General features: G+C 38.6%; 1 protein-coding gene across 50 annotated transcripts in view; it reads right to left on the bottom strand.

Moving 5' to 3' along the window:
• Positions 1–1,812: 1,812 nt before the first annotated feature.
• Positions 1,813–27,330, bottom strand: part of LOC108040189 (sodium channel protein para) — a 66,779-nt gene continuing 41,261 nt past the window's right edge. For 26 of the 50 annotated variants that reach the window (XM_044460946.1, XM_044460924.1, XM_044460929.1 and 23 more), the window contains 9 exons: positions 26,557–27,039; positions 25,395–25,568; positions 21,634–21,756; positions 19,864–19,986; positions 18,707–18,901; positions 17,870–18,115; positions 15,333–15,603; positions 10,718–11,022; positions 1,813–9,024 (listed from right to left, as the gene is read on the bottom strand). In XM_044460946.1, the coding sequence (XP_044316881.1) occupies positions 8,008–9,024; positions 10,718–11,022; positions 15,333–15,603; positions 17,870–18,115; positions 18,707–18,901; positions 19,864–19,986; positions 21,634–21,756; positions 25,395–25,568; positions 26,557–27,039 (2,937 nt within the window). In that variant the 3' untranslated portion in view covers positions 1,813–8,007. The remainder of the gene's footprint in view (positions 9,025–10,717; positions 11,023–15,332; positions 15,604–17,869; positions 18,116–18,706; positions 18,902–19,863; positions 19,987–21,633; positions 21,757–25,394; positions 25,569–26,556; positions 27,040–27,330) is intronic. The other 24 variants (XM_044460954.1, XM_044460957.1, XM_044460960.1 and 21 more) reach the window with 1 other exon arrangement.

Raw genomic sequence — 27,330 nt, 5'->3', positions numbered from 1 at the left:
AAAAGCGTTAATTATTTATATATAACGGAAATAAAAATCGTTTACTTTTTTCTCTTTTCTTTTGGGCTTTTTCCTTTGCATTTGCTTTGTTTATGTTTTAGTTCATATTTTTTACATTTAGATGTTATTGTGCAGTTTTGGTTTCCTTTTTTTTTGGGTATGCTTGTTTTTTTTTATTAATTTATTTTGAATTAACTAATTATAATTCATTTCTTTTGCGTAATAAACTAATTCAGGCGTTTGTTTCTTTTCGTTTTTTTTTTATTTTATTTTAAATACATTAATCGAATATATCTTTATAAAAACAATTGTTTGTCTGTCAGTGTGTTTTACGAGTATTTCTTTGTTTTGGTTTTCGTTTTAAATTTTCCCTTTTTCCCGTTTGGTTTTTAATAAAAATGAATACATACAAAAATTGTTGTTATGTTTCATTTATCCCATATAGATTTCCCATACGTTGTTATAAAAAAAATATATATGTATGTAGGTATATTTGTATTAATATGTGTGTGGCTCAAACTTAATGGATTATCTGTGGTTGGTAAATACTCGTATTCTGTCGAAAAAATCTATAACAAGAGGCAAGCTTCAATCGAAAATTGAAGGTTGTGCCCGCGAAAACATTAAAATGTATGACAGCGATAGCCGCTATTCGTATTATTTTGCAAGATTTATTTATTAAGAGTATCGCTAATACAAGTTAATGGTCCTTAAAAAAACTAGAAAACAAAATGCAGATCGTGTGCCTGTCTTTATGTGTGTGTATTGTGGTTGTTCCTGTGAGTTGTTGTGTCTGTTTGTCAAGCAAATGGACAAAGTGTTATACTACACATACTGTTATACTGCTACATAAATATACTCATATTATCATTTATATATATATATTTGTATATATATATATACAGTCGATTTCTTTTTAGTAGAAAAGTGGCGGGTGTCATAATTTTTTAGCATTTGTTTTTTTTTCCTTTCGTTTTTGGTTTTTTTATAGCTGCTTTTACTTGATCGCACATATATAATCTATACATATTCATATGTATGTATCTTTATCATCGTTTAGGGAGAATCTCTGTGTCTGTGTGGGCGTGTGTATATGGAGTTTGGTTATCCTACAGCCATCTGAACCACTAAGAATTTGTAGCCGGGGAAGTTGCTATCAAATAGAGTTGCTCGACAACGGCTCTGGATCGGGATTAAGGTCGGGGAGCCCACCGTATTGCGGGCTCCCCAAACTGGCTAAGAAATCAGGGGGAGCTAACAAACGCATACAAAGACAAGAAGAAGAAGCCTGAACACTTTTTGGCTGGTACGTGCAACAGCTGCACCGTTTGCAACCAGCCCTCTGCTCCGGTGCGCCTCTCTCCGCGCTTCTCATCGAGGCCACCTGAGCCCTGGTTCGGAATGATGAATGGAGTTTACTTAAGAGGTCTAGGTCTGTCTGTCTGTTCGTGTCTGCACAAGCGAGAGAGAGAGCGATGGGGAGGGGGGGAGAAGGTGTTGTGTGTGTTTGTATTAGAGTCAGACAGCTAGGCAGATGTAGGCATATGGCAGGCATATATAAAGTCTTTACAAAGACATCATCAGTTGCTTCGGTTTCTCACTAATAATTTACTTCAATTTGTTGATTTTCATATTCGTTTGCTTAAATTGTATTTGTATAAAAAAAATATGCTAACGGTGCCTGTGTCTCTTCGCAAACGTCTTTCCGTAATCTCGCTAATTTCTTATTTCAGTTTTTTTTTCTGTTGCTTTAGTTAAGACTTCCTTTAATATGTATATTTAAATTATGCTTCTTTAGTATCATGTATCCACTTTTGCTAGCTTGCTGGTGTATAAATATAAATACATATTTCCCTCATATCTCAATCTTTTTACGAGCTACTTTATCTCCAGTTTGTGTGTCTGTTTTTGTGGGTGGGTGGTTGTTTGTGGGCGTGGCAGGATTTCCGGCCTGTGTGTGTGTGTCTGTGTGTGTCAGTGTGAGTGGATGGGGCTCAGCTCTGGATGCATGTAAAAGCAGCTTGGCATTTTGTGATTCGGTTCATATATCTTGGATGCAATTGTCTTTATTGGCTATCATTATATATATAAATTTTCTTGTTAAATAATTCTCATTTTCTTCAGTCTGTTTTTGGTTTTTCTTTTTTTCGTTTTGTTTTCGTGTTCAACGGGCTTTATATAAACGGCTATTAACTCTTGCTCTCAATATAAATTGCAAATACTTCGCTGGATGGCAACTTTCGTAATTGTGTGTTCTTGTGTTCGGTTTGGATTGATTTTTGGATTTTGGTATCTTAATCTCTGCTGCTTGGCTTGGTTTTCCGAGGTCTGTCTATGTATGTGTCTCGTGTGGGTCCTTTCTGGCGTCTGTCTGTGTGTGTGTGGGTGGGTGAGTGGGCTGGCAACTGATAACACTCGATATAAAGATAACAACTAACCATTCAAGTCCGTGATAAAAAAAAATGTTACTCGTTTCGTATTCGTATATACGGGAATGCGTATGTGTGGGTGTTTGTGTTCATGTTTGTGTGGTTGTATATGCAACTTATGCTTTACTAAAGATTTAGAATTTTTTATGTAGAATATCTAATTGCAATAATTGTTCTTATTTCTTGGTTTCGCCTCCTGCTTCTTCTCTGTATTTGAATTTTATTAGCTATGCATAATAACTGGCTGTTTTACATTTAAATGTATTTTTTTTTTGTTTTTTTACAGTTCGTTTTTGGTTTTCTCCTTTTTTTTTTAGATTTTTGTTCGCTATTTATGAATTTACTTTGAATTTCATTTGCTATGCTTCGTTTGATTTGGTTTTGTTTGTTTTTTTTGCGTTTTTTTTATTTGTAAAAGTTTTCTGTTTTGCTTTTGTATAATTATAATTTATAATATATTTTCTATTTTCCTTTGTTTTTATGTAATTAACTAGACTTATGTAATATATTACAAATGTACGAGTATAAAGCTAAAGTTTTTGTCCATCTTTGTTTTCATTTTAATATAGTGAGTAAACAAAAAAGGATTTTATTATTAACTAATATAGAAATTTCCACGCTTTGATTTTTGAAGTGTATCTAAAAAAATGTTTTATCGTTTTTTGTAATTGCAACATCTCCTTGCATTTGCGTTTTCATTTGTATTTGGTAATTGAGAATGCTGCTGGCGGTTCTTTGTTGCAATCTTTGCGACGCCACTGTGGGGCCTGTGCGAGAGCAGTGCCGAGCGCTTTTCGCCCCATCTCGCTCTCTTTCGCACATCGATGGGCGCTACAGTGGCGGTACAAATATTCGGCAAACTTCTGTGGTGAGAGTGTGTGTTTTTGTGTAATGTGGTTTTATTGCTCTAAAATTGTTAGAAATTTATATACGTTTTATTGTTATCATGTTTTTGTTGCGTTGTGACTTTCTTCAGCAGCACAAAATATGCAGTTGTTGGTTTTTTTTTTGTTTTTTGTTTTTGGTTGTTTTATAATTATTAGTGGTAGTTTTTTGGTTTTCCCGTATTATTGTTAGGCATATTGTATATATAATTAATTTTATTTTGTCTAATGGCAATGATGCGCGTGTTGCTTCGAACGTAACCTCGGCACAAAAAATATGTTCACACGTATGCTAAAAATATGAAATAGATTTCCTTATCAATATCATTATCGTCCTTCCACGACGTCGTCCTCTACGTCTTCATGTCCTCAAATATAATTTTCAACTTTTCGATTTCGATTGCGTTTCGGTTTCGCTTGAATTTCCCGCTTGCTAAAATTCATTTCTCTTTTTTCGTCCTTTATTATTGTAAATGTACACTTCTATTATAGAGTATCTCTTCCTCGACTTTTTGTTAGTTTGTCTGTTTTTTTTTTTGTTTGCTTGTCGCAAAAGCTTCATGTGTGGCTGTTGTTTTGCTGATGATGTTATTCACACATAGATAATACAATATCTTGAAGTATATACCATTATAATATATGTTTTTGGTTTTTTGTTTTCATTTTCATTTTCGTTTGATTCGTTTTTGTTGTTGTTGTTTATTTAATCTCGCCCCGCCCCTCGTTTATAACAGTGCACTCAGTATAAGTAGATATATTATTCGATTAGTTTTCTCAATATTATATGCTTTTTCGTTAAACTTATGCATTTTGTACGGAATTTTCAAACTTAATTTTCTGTTATTAGTTTATAGCATGTTTCGTTTATTATTCTCGACTAAGCGATTTATCGTTTTGCGTTATTTTTTCATGTGTTCTATTATTTATTAAAGTCGGTACTCGTATTATTTGTCAAACAGCCAACAAAATGTATAATAATGAAGCTACATTCAAGTCGTTACAAAATTGGCAATTGGCAAGCGTTTAATCAATGTGGGGGAAATACGTAATACGATGGGTTTAAGGCGAACCAAAGCGGAGTCTGTTCGAGTCGGGTTGCGTTACGTCTCGAGGTTGGTAAGGGGTTTTTTAGGGGTCACAGGGTCAAAGGGTCAATATGATGGGGGTTGCCTTTTTGTAGTACAAACCTAAAGGGTTGCTGATCATTGACAAAGCTTCTTGTAATAGCGTGCGCAACAAATAAACACTTAAGTTTTGGACTTTAAGCCAACGCTTAAACTGGTCCCCATAATGTACACAAGTTAATTACTCTACAGTTTTTTTTGTTAGCGTTACTTTTTTGTGTTGGCTAGGAGTTGTTGTGATTTAACGCCTTGAGACGGTGAAATTGGATCGGTCTAGTGTTGGGAAACTATTGCGGTTTGGTTTATTTGTTTTAATTTAATGTCGTACAACCGGATTGAGAGAGTTGATCGATGAGAAGTGGATAATGCTGGTTGCAAATGGAGTGCTTCTTACTTTTGTAAAATGGTTATACAACAGTTATAAGTCCGTGGCCTGCAACTGTCATACCAATGTTGTATTTTAGTTTTAAGACGGTTATATAACTGTTATACACCTGTTATATAACTGTCATACAACTGTTATATGACTGCTATACAACTGTTATATAACTGTTAAACGACTGTTATATAACTATTATACGACGCAAAAAACACTCTGCCCATTTGCAATCAAACAACTGCGTAAGGATAATTGTTAACTACTAATAAAATCATTTTGGGAACTTAATGAAACAGAAATGTGTCAAAAGGTTATGGCAAATCAAACAATTTTAGCAGTCAAAACACGTCATTGGTTGGTCGAGGGTGAATTGTCAATTCCCAAAATTAAATACTTGTGTACGATGCTGTTTATTTGTCAGTGGGTAGATGTGAATGTGCTTAGAACAAGTTCCGCATTTGTATTTGATTCAACAGATAGCTAGAAGTCCGGCAGTGTGTGAAAGCATGTTTTGTACAACTGTATCAATTTGTGTCGGAGATCGAGTAAGAGCAAGTCAGCGAGAAGAGGATCGCCACTGAGAGAAGGTCCTTTCAATGTCCATGTCTATCTCTGTGTATGTTTTTTTCGTGGACGTGAGTGACAATGGGTGAATTGGTAATAGTTTTATTAAAGCGCATTTATCCCAAAAGTATTCGTTTTTCATTCACCTCCTACGATTGCAGCAATTTCGAAGCAAAAGCAAAGCATTTACGTGTGTTTAAGTTTTTATATGTTTCTTGGGTGAGTGGGTGAATGTGGTGAGTGAGTACTGTGTGTGTGTGCGCAATGGAACCTCACATATAATTTCGTTTGCTGCGGCTCTCGAGTCGAAATGATTCCCAACTGTCAGAGTAGTGGGGCCATTCGATGGAGTTTCATTTATCGTTATTGTAATCGGTAATTGGTAATTTGTAATCGGTAATCGTTTGCTTGTCAATACAAAACTGAACAGCGGCGAAAAGGCATTGCTAGTAAATGAAACGACAGAGAAACCAAAGAAATCAAATGCAGTAAAGCTGATTCAAACAAAGCTTAGCTTGGCAAAATTGAGCGCAACTAAATGGAATACTCTATCTTTTTTTTGGATTGATTATCGGCTATCGTTTTTCTCATATCACCTTGTCCTTCGTCATAACGCGGCTGCGGCGGATACGAAAGGGAAAGCGAATGCGCTGAAAAGTATGCTACGATTTTAAGCGGTCGGGCTAAAACTTTGTTTGAATTCAATTCAGTATCAATATCGTATTTTAGTTAAATTAGTTATGTTATAATTAGGTGTAATATATATTCTTTTCGTAATTACTCTCCTTGCTCATTGTGTAATTTAGCATTAATCGCGACCTTTGCTCGATTCTACTTGTAGGTTAAGATAAAAAAGAAGTATGTGAAAATAGAGCACTTTGAAAACAAAAACTTGTTTAAATTGTTCACTCGTTTTCATTTCTTTGTTTGCTTTAGTTTTGTCTTGTGCTAGGCACAAACGCTTCTTCTGCTATTTTCTGTTTTATTTTTCTCGTCTTTTAGCACTTGCTTCGCTTCGCTTTGAACTTGTTTCGGTACTGGTTCTCTTTCACTTCACATTCTTGGTATTGTTCCATTCTTTTAGACACTTCATGCGCGCTTTCATTGTTTAATTGTTTTTGTTGATCGATTTGTTAACTGATCGAATTCAAATATGAATTGCTAAGGCTTTCCTTTAAGGTTTTACTCGTCTTCGGCTCACTTTCGTTTGCTCCATGCGCCCCAACTCCAAGGATTTTGTTTGGTACTGTTGTCGCTCTGTGTTTGTGTGTCAGTGTTTCTGTGTGTATGGGGTATGTCCGAGGACATAACCTCCAAATGAGAACATAACTTCAATGTGAGCACATAACCTCAAAGTGAGGACATAACCTCAAAATGAGGTCATAGCCTCAACCATCCGATCTCTATTGGTAAAATGTTTGCTTTGAACTTTCTTGCTGGCCCAATGGGATAATGGAATGTTATGGCCTAATTGAATTTGCGAAGGGAATATGTCCGATCGATAGTTATGATCGTTTCTGAATCTGAAATTACTCTGTCTGCCTATTACTCTCCTGGGTGACCATTTCCCTTCCTTTTTGTGTGCGGGTGTACGTGTAAGTGGGTGTATGGATATTGTGTGAATATACTTTGACTTTTAGCTTTCGCTTTTGTTTTTCTCTCTTTGGTTTTTTTCTTCTTCTTTGGTTCGTATTGCTTTCAATGGCAGTTGAGGCGGTAATTTTTATTGGTGTTGCTTTAGTTACTTGTTTCGGGTCCGCTTTTGATTTACTCCATTTGGTTTTTAATTATTTAGCTGAATAAATGTACAATACAAACTATGCGAATTGGTGTTCTCGTCTCGTTTAGAATAAGTTTAAAAAAGTTAATCTTGTTTATTTTAGAATGTAGCTTTTTGGGGATTTGTTTTTAGTGGTTTTGCTTCTGCTCCCTTACCTTCACCGTTGTACGCTCGTCTTTCTCCCTTTTCTTGTTATTTGCTTTTTAGGTTTGGTAAGTAGTTAATTAAATCAAGCGTGTTGGTTGTTGTCTCACTACTGGCAAATACAATTTTTAGAGCTTGTTCATCGTTCTTTAACTTTGTTATCTGTTTCGATTTTTGTTAGGGTATTATTCTTGTTTATGGTCATGTAAATGTGTGTAGTGTTTGTGTGTGTGTGTGTGTATTGATGTTAATCTTCTTCTTCCACCTGCTTAGGCCAATAGTTGTTTGGAAAAACGCCTAAATTGATTGGACTACGAGCTGCTTACAAATTATTTAGACATTTCGGTTTAGCTTAAGTATGATTGTTGTTGGTTGCTGACTCGTTAACTGAATAGTGCGGGTATACATATATGTAACTCAAAGACATTACACTGGTGTTGTTATGTTGTTGTTCTTCTTCGTTATTTCATCGCTTGTTGTTGTTGTTGTTGTTGTTGTTCTTCTGATGTTGTTGTTGTTATTGTTGTTGTATTTGTTTGTATGTTGTACTTTCATTATATAGCAGAAAATTATGCTTGTTGTTCGCCATGTTGCTGTTGTTGTTAGCTCACTGTTGCTGCAAGTCGCTGATGCAACATGCAACATCCAACACGTACTCATGCTAATACTCGCGTGCATCTTGGAGGGGGGGGCGAGGCCTGGCTCAGACATCCGCCGTGCGCGACGTGATGCTCGGCGATCGCGAGTGGATGACCACCTTGTGGCCGTTCTTCGTCACGAACCCGTCGCTCTCCACGAGAACGGCGGTCTGTCGTCCGGCGCTGCCCGCTCCCGGACTTCCCGCCGCCGTTCCCGCCGTCGTACCCGCCGCCGCCGCTGCTGCTGCTGCCGCTGCATCCTCACCCGGACTATTTACATTGTTCTCGTCGGCATCGGCAGCTCCATCTCCAGTTCCTGTACCATTAACACCACTACCATCTCCATCGGGGGCCTCGGCGTCCGTCGCTTCATCTGGCTCCGGTTCGGCGGCATCCGGATCACCGCCATCGCCGCCGCCACCCTGATCCGGATCCGGCTCGAAGGACCCACCTCCCTCGCCGCGCGCCTTGTGCTTGCGCCAGGCGTGCTGGATCAACCGGGCGCAGTACTCCTCGCGTTGGCGCCACAGCGTCGATGAGACGGGCTCGTAGCCCTCCGTGTCCGGACGGGCCGCTATCTCACCGATCTCACCCGTCTCCTCTATCGGATTGCCCTTGCGCGCAAAGAAGTCTTTCGTGAGGGCGTCGAGGATGTCGACGCAGTACATGAGGTCGCCACGACAGATGGGTATGTCCATCGATATGATCTTGTACTTGTTCGGCTTATGGATCTGCAGCGGGGGCTCCAGCACGTCCAGGAATTCGGACAGCTGGTCGTAGCGTATATACTGGGTGCCCTCCGGATCGAACTGCTGCCAGATCTCGTAGTACATGTCGTAGTCATCGTCGGTCAGACCCTCTTGCACGTCCTCGGTGGCCTGACTATAGTTCTCGAGAATGACAGCAATGTACATATTAATAACTATCAAAAAGCTTATAACTAGGTATGAGAGGAGAAACGTTATTCCAACGGTCGCTGAACCACAATTGCCCGGATAGCCTTTGTCGTTGTCGGGTGGATCGCATGCTTCCTCATTGATTATGGCGTCCAGTACACCATCCCAACCGGCTGACGTCGACATCTGCCAGTTTTAAAGGATAAGGATATGGGGATCGGATCGGGAAGTTAATTTGAGGTTCAGTAATTTGGGAAGAGGAGTTGGGGATAATCCAGGATATGGATTTAGGATTCAAAATTTCGGATATGGGATTTGTGAGTTGAATTATTGGATTGCGAATAGGAATCAAATTTTACGGAGTCGCAACGCGAGTGTTATCGATTTGCAATCGAATATATATTCATTGGATTGGATTGGCAGTAGTGCGATCGGTTGGGCATGGTTCGATGCATCGATATTTATAGATCGATATTTATCGATGCATGTCAGGTCGTTCGTTCGTGGTGGTATAGGTGTGTTTTTTCGGTGTGTTCGTGTGTGGGCGGTGGGAGAGAGAGAGAGAAGTTTAAGACAGAAGATACAATAACAAGAAGAGTCATCATTAGTCAAACGTTCGGCACCGGGATCGCTGGTCTAAGCAAACTAGTTATGGCATACGGTAGGTGGTTAGTACAGTTACGGCTATAGTTAGTAGTTATACATTGAGTGTGTATCGGTATGCGGTTACGTTACGGATAATTGGCTGCTTTTTTTTTGCTTTGATCTGGCCCCGAAAATGGAGCAAGCTGGTAAGCCATATAAATCGCCTTAGCCCGGTCAAAAGGGCGATCAAAGGGCGTGGCTAAGAGGGTGGGAGTTGCGGGGGACTCTAGCCCCAAAACTAGGGGACTCAAAGCGGTAAGCGAGGCAAGCATTCGCAATACTCTTGTAAAGCTCGAGGAGTCGGTTGGCTCCAAATGTAGGGGAGATAGAAAGAGTAGGATGTTAAAAGCAGTTGCGATAGAAAGATAGTTAAATAGATGATAGATAGAGAGAGCAAGTGGGAGAGAGAAAAAGAGAGAGACAGAGAGAGAGAGAGGGATGGGGTTTGTATTCCCTGGATCTTAAGATCGAATCTTTTCTTTCGGTTTGCCTTTACTTTTTTGCATATAGCTAAAGGTGGTGAGACTTCGGTGGATGGGTTTGTTGTTTTCTGGGCAGGAGGGGGTGTCTTGAGGAAACTCAACATTTCATTTGGTGTTTGTTGAAAGAGCTGAATTAGATTAGTTTTTTGTACAATTTACTAAAATTATGCATATACAGATAAGCATATACGTTAGATACAAATTGATTGAAAGAAAAAATAAGCGCAAAAACATAATGGAAAGCTGTTGGACACGGCATCAGCTTATGACCAATTCAATTTTGGCCTTCACGTGATGTCATGGTGCAAAGTAAAAGTTAAGTGAATCGATTGGTTAATCGATCGATTGCGCATTTTTTGCAGGGACCGTAAAAGAGTAAATGGAAAACCGATAGGCAGACAGATAGACAGATAGATTTAAACAAATCGATAAATAAAATCGGAGGTTTATCAAAAAATCGCTCTAATTTAGCTTTTACCAACAACTACCGCAGCTTCAATCAACATTGTGATGTTGCCACTAGACTGAACAAATGGCCGACACAAATGGCGGTACCACTTGTGTTTTTTATTTTCCCGGCCATCGATCGACGTCCAAACTCCAGCGATAGAGCGTCGCCGATCGATGGTCAGAGAGGTAGTTGGTTTATCTAGTGAATCGATATCTTTGGCACGGGGTCGTGGCAACATCACCCAACGACAACAACAATAGACAACATAAACCGTCAACGGAATTGTGGCTGGGCCTCTTACCTGAAAGAGCAGGATCATGCTCTGTCCGAAGGTCTTGAAGTTGTAGACATCGTTGATGCCGCTCTTCTCCTTCACGTGCATGAAGAAGGACATGCCGAAGATGGCGAAGATGAACATGACCAGGAACAGCAGCAGGCAGATGTTGAACAGGGCCGGCAGCGACATGGCCAACGCGAATAGCAGTGTCCTGATGCCCTTGGCTCCCTTCACCAGTCGAAGGACACGACCCACTTTCGCCACACGCACCACACGGAGCAGGGTCGGCGACACGAAGTACTTCTCGATAATATCGCTAAGTACGAGACCTGCGGCGAACATTTGGCAGCGGATTGGGGATTGAGTTTGTGAATAGAAATCAGTTGAGTAATACAGAATCAGAGTGGGAGTCGTGGATGGGATTGGGGATATTGTGGATTGGGTATTTAGCTGGCGACTAAAGCTCCGGGAGCTCGAGACATAAACACTTGACATAGCTGAAATATGGAAAGCATTAGGTTGTCGGCACGCTCCGCTCCTCCATCTTCTCCAACGTCAGTCAACATTAACAGACACACACACACACACAGTTGGGATAAGGATACATAACAACAATAATAATAATATATACAGTTTGGACAAAAACTACATTTAGGTATTAGGTACTTAGACACAAAACATAATCAGGCTAAACGAAAATACAAAACAATAAGGGGTAGGGTAATCGCACAATCGTCATGGAGCGAAGGTATTACCATTCAATTACAATTACATATACAACATATACAGTCAAAGTACAGTTACTGGTTACGTATACGGATTAGCAGTACAGGTACAGGTACAGGTACATAAAGGTTTTAACAATTTTACAGCTGGCCGAGATCAAATCAGGGGGTTTGCTGCGCAAAAATCAAAATGAAGAAAGATAGAGAAAAACGATCAAGAAACGATCAAAAACGAAAAGGTATTTAAAACTGAAAACGTTAAGGTTAAAGAGTTAAACGGATTAAAACGCTGAACGGTTAACAGTAAACGGTTAACAGGTTAAGCAGCAGTCGATATCCTTTGGCTGTTTGCGAGCAGCTGGCGCAGGAGCAGGCGATCTTTGGCGTTGGCGTTGATTTAAGCAGCGACAGCAAAAGTAGCATCAAAACAAAAACTTGGAGCCCGGTATTCGTATACCGGGATACCGATCATCGATTTACTGATATTTAAAAATACATTTTTAATTCGTTTCTGTTTTTGATGCGTGGTTACGTTTTTTCTTTAGCGATAATCCGCAGCATATTTTAAAAGTGCCAAATACTAAAATACTATACACTGCAAAGTTCGTTCGCTGCCCGGCGATCAAAATGTTCATTGGTTTTCTTTTTCTTTTTTTTCTCATCGTTTGTTTGATGGCTCTAGCAATGACAAAGGGGCGTTGGAAAAGGGGGCGTGGTCGAACGAACTATTTGCAGGACCTTTGAAATTTTGAGCCGAGAGCGAAATTACAGCAATCTCGAAAAAAGGTTTAACAAGATGAAAAATATTAAAGTAGAACAAACGTGAAAGCTTCTTAATTATAGAGGTATAAAAATTCTAAAAAGAAAGTAAGACAGGGTATTGGTGGGGGCATAAAATAGAGGTCAAGTCCCGCACTAGGAAATGGCTTGGGAACCATTGGAGAGTGGGGGGTGGGGGGGTGGTTGGGAGGTACTCGTCTATAGAATATACACAGTTGTATGCTTTTTACTACGTTCATAGTAAAGTACATAATCTCCATCGTAGATTGGACCAAAACCATTAAGAAGATTCAGGCTATTGCAACGGTATATCCATCGATTTTTGGAAAATTGACTCATTGAAAATGGCAGAGATTGTGGGCCTGATTGTGGGCGGAACCCTCCGGCATTTGGCTACACACTATTCAACGGGGCTCGGAACGGGTGCTTTGATTCGGTGCTTTGGTTCGGGCTGGGTTGGATTGCCGTTGGGTCCGGTCCGATCCAGTTCAACGGCCTTGCAGGACCTGCGCGCTAAGACAGTCCGCATGGCCGTTGTCCTGGCTGGGGCCCCGCCCTCAGAGCACCTGGCTCTGATGATCCCTGGCGGATCCCCTTTTGGAGGTCGGGATCGCCAGGTGGATTTCGGTGGTCTGGATACCATGCAGTAGCTGACAGAGTTATGCAACCGACAATCGCACAGAGTGGAATGCTTGTGGAATGCCCATTGACACCTAACTCTGAATGAATCTTGTGTAATTGAGTTTATCTTGATTTTCACTTTCATTTCGTTTCGTTTCGTTTCGATTAATATTTTTTATGCGTTTTTTTTGTGCAAGCCATTTAACGTATGTAAGAGTGTGTAAGTGTGTAAGTGTGATTTTGTGTGTGTGTGTAAGAGTGTATTAGCAATTGCCTTTCTTTATTGATTTTTTATTGTTATTCATGTTATTTTGTTATTTAAAGAATTTGCATTTACAAAAGCTTAGTCATCGTTATCTTCTCTTTTTTTTTTTTTTTTTTGTGGATTGTTTTCGTTTGCCTTAAGCGTGTATTAATATATTCGTCTATGAGGATATCACTCTGCGTCTGTCGCAACATCGAAGCCAAATAAGGAAGCATACTTAAAGGGCGTTCGAAAAAATTGAAAGCATTTTAGTTTTTGGTTTTTTGGTTCTTGGAAAGTGCGCATGAGAACAAGTTGGGGCGCGTGATTCTCTGACGAGTAGTAAACATATACATATGAGATAAAGGAAGCGTAAGCAACATTAAAGTTTCGCAGCTCTTAATTAGTAAAGTTTTACTTGAAGCTTCTCTCGCACAAACTATAGTTATCTCAAAAGTGAAACGAAAAACTTGTACATGTTGGGAAAAAAAAACACAATACGATCGGTTTGTTTGGGGTTCCGTTTTTTGGGGATTGACTTGGTTTCTGGTTTTGGTTTAGTTCTGGCTTGGAGTTGGATACGGGTTGAGGTTGAGGTTGGAGGGGGGTTTTCGGGGGGGTCTTTCGCTAGACAAAACATTTTTTTGGGCGCATTTCAAATCGGGGTAACACCTTCGACAGCAACAGAACGGTGAAAAGCGTCCTTTTTAACGCATTCGGCACTAAAAAGGAAGCTCTCTGTTGCATTGGTCAATGTAGTAAAGCATATTTTAAGCCATCTTTTGTATAGTTTATCCTGCTCGTTTCTGGTTTTCTCCAATAGCCAATTCCTACTTGATTTCTCAAATATAATTCCACTTGCTTTTTGAGTGGTGGAAAATGTCTCGGTTCAGCTCTTCCATTTGTTCGTTCTTTTTTTGTGCTTACGTATGCTCAATTTTTCGGGCTATTATTTGTAGTTTCAGATCAAGTAAAATAGAACAATTAAAAATAAAATATTTCGGCATGGATTCGACCCATTTAGTCTTGAACAAAATATAAATATATTTTTTCGACAAACTTCAATTGAAATCTGCCAATTGTTAATATTAATAGTTTATTGACAACGAAAAATATATCAAGTTAATGGTCAAGTACAAATATTTAGAATTTAACGCCAGCTACAAACGACAACAATTACTTGGAAAATACAATCAAATCAACACCAATATTTCAACGTGTTACGTTTTCTTTTCAACTTAGGCTAAAATAAAAATTCAACATCGATTTACTTATTTTACATACAAATTTGGCAATTACAACAACAACAATTAAAATATATACCACATTAATTGATCGATTGCGCATTTGCAATTTTAGCTGAAATTCTGTATAACAGTATAGCAGTATAGTTAGAAAATACCAGCGAAATACTTGTAACTGTTTTAAAGCTTTTTTGTTAAAATAATTAAATAACAATTTTAAGAGACTTATTTGAAAAATAGTTTAATGTTCTTAATTAATTGAATTATAACAAAAATACAAAATTTAGTATAACTTTAAGCCTTTACTGAAAATGATTTATTTAGCGTGAATAACAGTTTTGCAGCTTTAAAACAAATTTACGGATATGGTAACAAAGATTTGAACAAATTATGGCTATGTAACTGGTGTATAACACTTTCATTGAAAGCACCAATACACCTTCAGCTAACTATGCAAATGGCAAGCGAGTTAAAAGCGAAAACATAAACATAACTGGAATACGTTAAGCACAACAACATTGATCTGTTCATAAAGTGATCGTGATCCCGTCATAAATACAAGTATAACAGCTGGGATTGGATCACAATATGAGCACTCGCGATACAACAATTTTTGGACACAACAAATCGATTGGGAAGGGGATTATACATTGCTTGATTCTTTTGCTGGGAATTGGGGGATTTGAATACGAATCAACATCGAACAATGGAATTACGCATTACCTATACGACAGCAAAATTAGCAACAATTATTAGAAAGTATAACACTTAAAGAGAGGGGAGCGTACTGTGGCAGAGACAGAAATGTTATTACATCAAATATATGCATATAGATAGAGAGAGTGGGGGAGAGAGAGGAGAGTTTACGACTCTGGGATCATTCAACTGATCCTGAATTCAAAAAGTAGTGTTTCTTTTAGTTTTAGAGCTCGGGGTTTTGATTTGCATACTTTGGCTATTTGGTTGGCGGTTGGGGAGTGGTTGGTTTTGGGTTAATTTGGAAATTGATTTTCGGTTTTACTTACCTAAGATGGATAAAATGACAACTACTACATCAAATAAATTCCATGGCTCAATAAAATAGTGATATCGTAAAGCGAATATTTTTAATAGACATTCGGAACTGAAAATAACTACGAATATCGCATTGAGATAGTCTAGGACCGCGTTGTACGTGTCCGACGCATCGTAACGATCGAGGGTCATGGTGAACATGTTCAGACCAATGAATAACATAATGATTATATCGAATTTTTTATCGGTTACTATTTCAAAGACTATTGCTTGTGGTCGCCACTGGAATGGTAAAAGAAGACAACCAAAGATCAACATAGAAATCATAAGTGAAATAATACGGAAAGGTACGAACATAAAACGTAATCATAATCGTTGGACACCGACAAAACACATTGGAGAGAAGAGAGAAAAGGAATAGAAGAGTTTCGTATAAGTACATTTGTTTAAATACGTCGCATTTGCTTATTATTTATGTAATAGGATAAGAGTTTTCAGCTCAGTTGATCGCTTTTATGTGTATTATTGAGTTACATTCAGTTTGGTTTATAGGGGTTTATTTCGTTTCTTTGCTTTGCTTTGCTTTGTTCTCGATTTGAGGCGGTTCTTGTCAGTATTACATAACGTTTGTAGATCTGTGCCAATTGCAAACTTTTTTCCATGACGTGATGTTGTTCTGTGGAGCGTCGGATCCGCGCACCTGCAGACGTACAGAGTAGGCGTATAACGGTAAAACAGTTGGGTAACATAGTTAAACAGTGACTCAGTGTGCTATAGTAACATTCATTCATTGCATCGGTTAAGGGTTTAAACTTTAAAGTAATCGGTTAATGGTTAACGGTTAAGTTAAAGGCTAAGCACACTACTAGTTTCATTGGCGGCATACCACGAGACAGAGACGGATACATTTACAGAGCTATGAATAGAGAGAGATGGCAGAGAGATCATTCGGTTGGAAACGTGCAGTCGGTCGATCGATCGGTCTGTCTCTTTTCTCCGTCAGCACTTTTAATTTCTTGTTGCTGGATTTTGATTTAAATTCGGATTCGGATTCTGATTTCGATTTCGCTTTCTATTCAAATATAGTATTGGATTTAGTTATCGGTTATCGTTCTGTGACTAACACTAAACATGCCCAGAGTAGAGATTAAAGAGAGACGTGCCAAGATGTATGCTATGTACACATCCAGATTAGGAGTAGTAGTTGTACGAGTAGTAAAGAAACATGCATTGGTTGCCAAATCTAATTTAGGAGTGTTGCGAGTGGGGTATCATAGATAGATATAGGTATATACATAAAGATAGATTGTAGTTTTGCTTTGCTTTTGGAATTTTAAATTTGATAGAACGAACGTCCAGCTGATAAATGGCAGACATAAAAATGTTTAAGTACAGACGAACCAAACGGACACAATACTTAAATACAGCTAGTGGAAATTAAGTATTAGAGAGTAGAGAGTAAGAAAACGGTATGTTGCGACCACATCGTCGTCGCACTCGCATTCGCAGTCGCACGCAGGAGTCGCTCAATGGCAACAGTGGCGTGCGTTGTCGTTGTCTCTCTCTCGCACCACGGCAGCCATTCCAGAGACTCGACTTGCTGCGCTGCCCATCATCTAATTGTTCTTCTCGATTTCGTAATGTTTCTCTTGTTGTTTTTCTTGTTTCAAAGATCCATCAATTAACTTGACAAAATATTGCTAGAGAACAGGGCCTTTCACATACATACATACGCGCGTACGTAGATATGTGTTTGGTAAATAAATAAACTCAACGGATTGCAAGGGTAATTGTCGTCGTTCGAGTCCGTATAACACTTTGAAAACAGTTCGTTACGGGGTGCGAAACCCTTTGGCTAATAATCGAATATATAAAAGTCATCAATTTTGGTATAAGAGCTCCTATTAGGCCAAAGGACTATTAAATTTTGTACAGTCAGAACTGTTTTTGTAATAATTGTCAGTGTCCTTAAAAATTCTAGACTTTAATTGGAGTTGTACAGTTTCGTATAACAGTCTTCTTCAGTATCACAGTTCGGTGTTCCTTTAATACAAGTTAACATAGAAAAAAGTTTATCATATATACAAAATGTTATATATACAATACAGATACGATTGGCACAGATTACGCGATCAAAAGCTTGCTTCTCTTATTGTCCTGATTTCCATTTGTTGATTTTTTTAATGTTCCAGTCAAAATTCTTATTGATTTATCGATATTTTTATAGACGGTTTTACTTGGATTTCGTTTATGGGGCATCAAATTAATTGAAATTCTCCGGAAACGGAAAAGTTTGAGAACTTAGCAAGTATTTGGCTGGGATAGATTTGCACTTCAAGAAGTGCGTACTGTATGTTTTGATGTCCCCTCTAAGAGATTTTGGTATTTATTTATATTTGTTATAGGTAAGCTTTTCTCTTTCTTATTGTTTTATATTGTTTATGAATTTTGTACTTTGATTCTTGATATGGTTTATTTGTTGATTATAGGTTTTCGTTTTTTTTAATCATGTTATTTGTTTTTATTTTGTATTTTGTTGTTGTCTTACCCTTGGTCTTGGAATGGCTTTTAATGGTTTTTTAGAGCCCATCTTTTTCATAGCATTATAGTACTTTTTCTGATCTTCTGTCATGAACATTTCTAATGATCCACCTGCTTTTTTCTTTTGCTCATTAAAATTATCAATGATAACACCAATGAACAGATTGAGTGTGAAAAATGATCCAAATATGATGAAGAATACGAAATATAAATACATGTAGATGTTCGTTTCACGAATTGGTTGCTTGTCCACCTGTTATCGATTGGTTGGCCAGTTCGATATCGATCGATAGCAGCAGGATCGATGTAGAATTTTGTGTTTGGCGGGAAATTTAGTAGTTTGGCATCATCGGTTTCAGTTTCGGGTTTCATTTCATTTTGTTTGATTTTTTTTTTTTGTGAATGGATCATTTTTAGTGTTGCTCGTGTTGTTGTTGTGGAGTGGGTGTGGCCATAGTTTGTTTTTGAGTGTTGTGACCATATATTGTTGTTGTTTGTAGTTGTTGTTTTTTTTTTGTATTGAGTGTTGTTGTAGTTGTAGATTTGTTGATCATATATAAAAAAGAGAAAAAGTTATAGATAAAATTGGTTGATTAATAAAAAGTATCATAGACTGGACTTAGGTAGAGATTGACATTTCTATACATTTACAGAATGTATGGGTTAACTAACTATTCGTTTGCAACATAGCTTTGTCATAGCGGCCTTCTGCTCTATTTGGCGTGTTTAATTGTTGATTTTATACTTGTTTTTGTGGTTGGCAAAGCGCATTGGCAAACATAAATGCAGTCTGGGTGTGGATGTGTGGAGTGATGCGATGTGGATTGTAAGGGTTGTACATTACCTCTCGTGAATCGATAGCATCGTTCATGATTTGTATCCAGCCTTTGAAGGTGGCCACTTGGAAAAGGCACAGATACGCGTTACCTACATGATCGAAATTCATTGCTGAATTCACCCACGTGTAGTTTTCGCTCTCGCAGGCATTGCGATTTGGTATGATCTCGTGGCTGAGCTTCGTGCCGTTCATGTCCTCGCACTGATGGTTATCGATCGTGGTTATCGGTTCGGCGGTCATCGGTTTTTGGCGTCGATGGGTTTGGTTTTGTTTATCGAGTTGATTTCGGAAAAATGGATTTCAGTTATGCGGGATTTCACATACAGATAGATATAGTAATAAATATAGATATGGGCAGGGTATATTATATAAGGAAACAGCTATAGATGCTAACTAAGTTGTAATAGTATCAGTGTCTCAGTGGGTTTAGTGTGTTAGTGTAAGTGTTAGTGTTTGAGCAGCTAATTAGCTTGGCCTCTTGACTATACGATATTTTAAAAAGCTCGGCTTGAATTGTATTGGATAAGATTATATTTGGTTATATTAAATTAGTTTGACGTTTATGGTCTGCTCTGTTTCGATTTCCGGTGCAAAAGGCAAAGTACAAACTAAGGCTATTACTAAGGAGTGTTCTAAGAAACGGTTTTAGTGCAGCAACTTTCGCAAGGTCGCATACTCGTATAGTTATATAAAGTTCGATAAGCATGCCCAAGCTGAATCGGACTCTGCATCTGATTCTGGTTTTATTTGACTTTGTTTACGATTCTGACTCTGGCTCATAACTTGCATTTAAATGGATTCTGATTTTGTGTACAGTCTGCAAGGGTTTGTCGCTTCTGATTGGACAAACCCTTTGCTAGTTACTGCTGAACTTAATGATTCGAATCGTGTTTGACACTCAACTATTTACGAAAAATAGATGCAAAGATACGCATTTCTTTCAAGATTTATTTAATATTTAGATTGCTAATTATAGAATGCTGCTTGGAATTGGATATTCTCAATTGAAGCCATTTGGAGGCGAAACGAGCACAAGTCCGTAACTTGTATTCATTTTACTTCCGATCTTTGGCCCGATTGATTATGTTTCGGTTTCAGTTTTTTGGTTTTGGCTTGGTTTCTGGTTTTGGTTCAGGTTTTACATTGAAACATTTGGCACGTACCTTAAAATATTTTCCAGCAAAAAGCTGTACACCCATTATGGCAAAAATTAGCCAAAATATTAGACACACCAATAGCACATTGAAGATGGACGGTATAGCTTGTACCAGCGCATTAACGACGACCTGAATTTGGTTTCGTTTTTTTTTTGTAGTCGTTTGTTTCAGATTTCGTGGATCGATTGATCATTAACCGATTGGGTCGTCGTTGGCAACGTCGATGATGATTGGGAGTTGAATTATCGATGGATTGGTTGGTTGTTGTTGTAGTTGGGATACATGGGTGTATGGGTGATGCGAGGCAAGGCGAGGCGAGGGCGGGGGAGAGGGGATAGAATATAATACAATAAATGCAGAGAGTTATTTAGTCAGTTAGGAATATATATATATATATATAAATTAATCGGTTTACACTAAGTCAAGTTAGTATCATACTTATAAATATATATGTGGATGTACAAATGTGTGTTAGTGCGTGTATATGGTTGTTTTGTGAATGAGTCTGATCGCTGGATAGATGGTTATTTATATTATACTGAATGTTTGCGCTCAATGAGATGAAAGCGTGTGTGTGCAATGGAGATTTGCTCGGTGTTGACTAACACTACTTGCAGACGGCGTGCGTTGCTCAACACTGAGCCAAGCCAAAGCAGCAGTTCATTTTACAACACTACATGCATTAGGGTTCACTATGTACAACAGGCAACTGCATAACGGTTCATTGGATACCAAGCAAGCACAAGATAAAATTGAAGTAGTTGAGAATATACCGCTAATTTGGCTATTTGCTAAAAATTAACTTAAACTATATACTAAGTACGTGACTCCGGTCGGAATGCGAACTAGATGAGATGGATTAAATACGAGTACGAGTAGAGTCGAAAGTTGTGTAGGTACATAAAAGATGATTACTCTATCTCTAATTTCGATCGGTTTCTACAGTACTGGGCAGGCAAATAGACTCGACTGACTGTCGTCGATTGAAGCTAGTTAAGCGAATTTCTTAGTTGGTTAAGTTCGGATGAGCCAATTGTTCTAAGAGTGAGCCGAGTGGACGATCAATAAAAGATGTGGATAGTAGGACAAAAATAGAGTAAGACAGAAAGAGAGAGAGCGAGCGAGAGCGAAAAAGAGAGCGAGCAAGACGCAACTTGTGTGAGAGAGAGAAGGCAAGGCAAAACGGTTGTCTAATTATAAATAACGATACGCATAAGTATAAGAATAACGATTAACGATAGCTAAGATTAACTCTAGTACTTGGAGTGTGGTTTTTGTGTTCGGCTGATCGATGAGAGAGAGATTTGAGTAAGTAGTTGGGTAAGTATCATCTAATCAGTCAATCAATTATGGTTTCTATGGCTTATATGGTTTTACAGATTACGGATGCAAGAAACAAATCAACTGCTGCATTTGAACAGATAATCATGGCTATGAGTCCATCAATCCAAATGGTTAACTGTAAAGCTACGTTTCAATTTCTCTAGATACACAATTCTGATCGGTTGCTGTTAGTTTTATGAATGGCTGGTGTATACGAGTACGATTAAAAGAGGGTAAGACGGCTTAAAAGATTTGCCATTATTATTTATGATGAGATTTGGCGCATTTAGCTGATATACGATTTACGATATGCAGATACTGATACTGATACTGATACTGATTGATGAAGTTGTTTGTTTCTTTGTTGGTAGTTTGTTGTGGTAATTGGTTTTGATTTGATTTTGGTATTGATTTGGTATTGGGTTGTAACGAGTATGTATGGAAAGTACGTACCCTCATGCCCTGCATACGGGACATGGCACGTAGTGGTCTCAGTGCTCTTAACGTTCGCATAGTCTTGAAGGCTTGAATACCACCAGCTCCAACAAGTGAAGCAACGAAGTTGATAAGCGATACCTAGTTTCGATATAGTTCGAATAGTGCCAAGTTTAACATATTTAGTTGCATACAGAGATTCTTCATAAATAAAGCAAACGTGTTTTTCTTTTTTTCGGTGATTAGTTTTTTTTTTTTTTTGGTACTTTGTTCGGTTTGGTATCAGGTTTTTTTGTATAGGGTTTTCGTTTTTAAGTTTCAAGTTTTTTGGTTCCGTCTGTCTGTCTGTCTGTCTAACTGAAAGAAGCTTTAAAGAGTTCAAACCGTTGTTGTTGCAGCTGCTGCTCGACAAAAAGGGGCATGGCAAAAAGGGGCGGGGGCGTGGCAGGGGCCTTATGGGTTCGGAGAACTTACTTGCATATTACCAATGCGCTCTTCTGACTTATTCAAAACGGGTTCTTAAACAATAGCCTAGTGTACGGTAGTTGATACATTATATAGTTTGTACGAGTATATATAGATAGATAGATATAGGTCTTCTGGCAAATACATAGATGGTAACACTTATAGACGTAGACACATACACACAAAACAGGTTAAAACATATGCATATAAAGTACGTATATGTAGATTACTGAGGGTTTGGTTTTCGGATTGGTTCGATGTGTATTGGAAGTAGTTTCGGTTCAATCCAAGTCTAGGGATACGAATACTGCTCCGGGGGAGAGAGAAAAAAAGTCGATAGTTGTGTGTGTTTGTTGTTTTAAGACAAATACAAAGTTTTGAAATCCGGGAGGTCCTGTCGATAATAAGGCGGCTTTTGGGGTAGACGAAACATCCACAGAGAGTGAGATATGACTTTGGTTGGGATCTAATCTAGCTCTGTCTAAATCGATTGTTTCCTACAACGATAGTTCGCACCACCAGCCGCACCACACTCCACAATGGACGAATTCGGCATGCATACGCCGTGGACAAAACGAGACGTTATTGAAGTTGGATGTTCCATGATTCGACAGTTTCTTCTAATATTTACACACACTTTATAGCGAAGGGAATGGAAGCGGGTGTTGATCGGGGCGTATGCAGGGACCTCGATGGGTCCATTGTGTAGTCGTGCGACCTCATCACTAGGTTCTCATTGAAAATGGCTTTCGGCTTTTGGTTTCTCTGTCTTGATCTGTCTCTATATTGACACATTTTTGCTCAAACTTTGCTGCCGGACTCGATTGGGTATTGTGGATCCCAGTTTGACTGAAATGAGGGGGATCTAGTCCCGGAGAAGAGCTCAGTTAAGTTAGCCCAGACCAAGCGACATCAGTTGGTGTGAGACGAGACGCGACTGAAGCGTCGTTTGTTGTAAGTAAAACACTGCCACCACTGCGTATGAGCGATTTGTCGAATACTCGACATCTGGTTGTTCTGATTGTACTGATTGTGGTTGAATATACAGTATATATACATATACGAGTAAACGATATCGATATCTATACACTAACGACTTGGCGTCGCGAAGTTTTCTGATAATATACTGTTTTACATCTTGTTTGTACAATTCAGTGCAGTTGTGGCCCTTTTGCGTAGTTCGCTTGCATCGATTATGGGGATATACATTTGGTATGTACATAACCCTAAACATATGGATATAGTTTGGTGCCGCTAAGTTGGAGGTCGTGGCGAGGGGGTCGAGTTCCGGTTCATATTCGTTGTGTTCATGTGGACGTGGACGTGGACGTGGCCTTGGAGATGGGGAATCTAGTACTATCTGTCTAAGACAACCAAACGATCTAGGGGTCGGACTTTGGCAACTGGGAGTGTACAGGGGTGGGGTTTCGGGGAGGTATCTTTCTGATCTATGGCTAGTTGTTGAACCAAACTACTTATACACAAGTTGTTATACGCTTGTATTCGTATAACAGATACATTAGCTGACCAATTGTGTGGCATGTATTATTCGTAGCTCTAATTTTTACAAAATACGTACGGGTATAATATATAGTACAATTTAAAAGCTATGACTGACCTACGTATGTCTTGAACAATGGTCGTAGATTACTTGTAAAAACTATAACCGTATGATATACGTTAGATTAATATAATGTACGCAACAAAGCTGAAGCACGCGTCGGCAGCAATTGAATACGATGCCTACAAAGCTTCTGTAATATCTTGCAGAACAGCTGATTGGTTTATATATATATTTAACGTTAACTTCACGTTACATTTATGGGTATGTAGGGACATTGATAGATACATTTTTTTGTAGATAGGGACATACATATGTGGGAGTAAATACATCAACATTAACAGGCAGCAGAAAATGTACAGAATTGGCCGGTATAACACTTAGCATGGCGCTGCCCTGGGCGCAGTGTGAGCGATTCGGCTTGGACGGATAGTAGCGTATAACACACACATATTGAGCGAAAGAAAAACCACTTACACCCACGGATACACACGCACATGTATGGCTTAAATATCGATATATATTTCAAACACAAAATTTAAGACAGTGATTAATATAACATACATAGCTCGTACATACACACACACACGCTGCAGGAGTTGGGTTATTTGTTTAGTGTGTGTATAAAAGTTTTTTGGGGAAACTTAAGCGCTTTGCCAACGAAGTTTGCGATTACTGCTGGTTCTTTAACACACCCAAATTTAAAAAGTTAGTTGTAAACGGTGAAGCGGCATGCTTGTGGAAAATACAATTTTATTTCCCGCCTTCTAGGTAGCCGCTGCATCGTTTACAGCAAGCTGAAGAGCAGTATAACAGTTTTTAATAGCATTGAAGATGGAAGAGCTCGCAATTTTTAGATCGCAAAAGGGAAGTTAGTTTATTAGTGAGACAACAACATTTAACGGATATAAATATCAAATAGTATTAGTTGGTTACTTTGCACACACACACACACATATACTCACTCGCACACACACACACACACACACATTAAGACAACAGAGAATGCGAATGAGGGAAAGTTACACAGAGAGAAACATATATAGGAAGTTAGACTGAGATCGATAAGTAAGAGAGAGAGAGAGAGAGAGACAGCGAGAAAGACACAGAGATAGAGAGAGGCTGTGGTGGACGCTACTTACTTTCATACCCTCCCAGCGCGAAACTGCCCGCAGAGGTCGCAGGGCGCGCAGAGTTCGCATCGAGCGAAAGGCGGGCACATCGTCGGCCCCGGACCAGACCGCGGCCAAATTAATTAGCGACAGCTAGATGGACGATTTAGAGTGGCGGGTAACTCAAAACGAAACTCAAAGTTGAATAAGCTACATACATATGTTTTGGGGATGGTCTATGGGGCACTTATCGTTCTAAGCTATGGTGAATAACTAAGCTAACCTATGGTTTACTTTTACTCTTTACTGGTTACTATTTACTCGTTCTCTGGTTTATCATACAATGGTTCTCAATATACAGTTTAAGGTTAGGGTGGCTTTCAATTCGACACTGTTATACTGGCATAAACAGCATACAGTGTGTGGGGGTTTGGGGGCGGGGGGTCAGAGGGTATTTGGGCGTAACTGAAAAGTCTAAAATCGTCTTCGAGTAATTCTTCAATTCATTTCGGTCCTGGGTCAGTCTTGAATTAGGCTTGTGGTTTAGGTTTTGTTTCTCGTTTAGATAAGTTCGGCAAATAAAATAGAGAGGTCCGAAAGCAGAATGGGGAGCGATCTACTTGGGTAACCGGTGGACTTACCATGACAATCACGAAATCGAGCCAACACCACGCGTTGGTGAAGTACACTTTGAAGCCGAGCGCCAACCACTTGATTAACATTTCCAAGAAGAATATAACCGTAAATATTCTGTCCATATAGTATAAAATATCCTGCAGTATGGGTCTTTGTGGCAGATGTACATCTTCTAATGCCTGTTCCGATTCGAAGAAGGTTGCGTTGTTGTTGTTGCGTATTCATAGAAGAAACACATGGACATTTACATTTGCGTTATAGAGTGGTTAGGAGAGTATGAGGTAACATTAGACGAGTACGAGTATAACAATTATCTAGAAGCAGTATAAGAAGCTATATAACATTAATGAATATTAAAATGGTAATAAAAGCTTTGCTGCATTGTTGTGCAACAGTCGGCTTTTCCTTCTCGTTTTTTTCTGATCTTCTTCTTGGGCGGACAAATGAGAGTCAAACGCAATTAAAGAAAAATTTTCAAAGAAATTGAAGACAAAATTCTTGAAATGATACGCACAAAGCGTCTACATCTAGTTCTATATCGAATAATCGAATATCTAAGTATACATCTAGGGCTAACACTAATCGATCTACTGGAAAACCAAGCAAATGCCTGGCTGAGGTTTGCGAGCTTACGCGGAGACACAAGCCGTTTGACAGGAATGTGCCTAGGCATAAGAGGCAGACCTATTTAAGCTACTGCGATATAATCTTCCCTCATTTAGATTGTGGGGGGAAAATGTTAATTTAAAGGGGGGGGTTAGGGGCTATGGGTACACGAACATAAAATTCTGATCCAATCGGAGAATGTCTACGCTAAGCTATGCTAGACTGAGCAGAGTCTGGGATCGAACTGATAAATGGGTCGGGGTGGGGGTAGAATGAAGCAATCAACTTTGGTAAAGTTTAAGCATGGCTTGATTAACTACATTTTCAATTGTTTTTTTTTTGCTTTTTTTTGAATGGGTTTTGATTCTTTGAGTTAAATTGGTAAATTTTGTGATCTGTTGCAAGCTACGATTTGCGTTTTTAGCACGTAAAAAAGCAAATGACATAAATTTGCAACAATCTAAATGGCAAACAATAGTCTCGAGTCTGGTTTAGAGTCTTTTGAGTTAGTTAATTTAATTTAATTTAATTTAATTTAATTTAATTTTGTAGTTGACTTACCAAAGCTAAGCTACTCATTAAAATCATAGTGATAACAGCTGTTTCAAAATATTTATTTTCAATTAATTGAAAAGTTTTCAGTCGTAAATTGCCCCATCCTTGCCAGAACGGCGAGTCATCGTCACCGGCTAAGATCGGAAATTTCTTATAGTACGAATCGGGGCAGCAATCAGCTGGATATTCATCGAGTATATCCTCGTCGTGTGCATGAATAATGATATCACCGTCGAGCGGGCCCTCCTCGCATTCGCCCTCCTCGTCCAGTTCCTCGTCGAGACCTAAATCCTCCTTGCTGGCGTCGCGTTTCTCCTCGCCCTCCATCGTCTCGGCGCTGCCCTTGTGGCTCTCGTCCTTGAATGGTCGATTCTTATGGCTACCATATGAGTTAATGCTGGCAGTGTCGTCGTCCTGTAAGGACAAACCTCTATGGTTTAGCTCGTGTTCCAGTCTATTGTCTTGGTGGTTAATTGAGTTGCCAATCATCTGTATAGTTATATTTATAGTTATACATATATATATTTATATATATCGGTATATATATTGTTTTTTTGTTTTGGTTTTTGGTTTAGTTTTAGCGAGATTTCAGTTCATGTGTTTCAGTTTTATTCAGTTGGGTGGTTCAGTTGGTTGGATTGGTTTGGTTGAGTTTTTATCATTTTTGTTTTGGTAATTTTTTTTTTTTTTTTTTTTTTTTTCATTGATTGGGTGTTGGAATACACACACATAACAGTACACATATAGACAGTTATATGTAATAAGAAAAAAAGTGAAAAT

The sequence above is a fragment of the Drosophila rhopaloa genome, unplaced genomic scaffold (assembly GCF_018152115.1).
Source record: "Drosophila rhopaloa isolate 14029-0021.01 unplaced genomic scaffold, ASM1815211v1 contig_3, whole genome shotgun sequence".
Lineage (NCBI taxonomy): Eukaryota > Metazoa > Arthropoda > Insecta > Diptera > Drosophilidae > Drosophila > Drosophila rhopaloa.
This window is presented reverse-complemented; position numbering and strand designations above follow the sequence as displayed.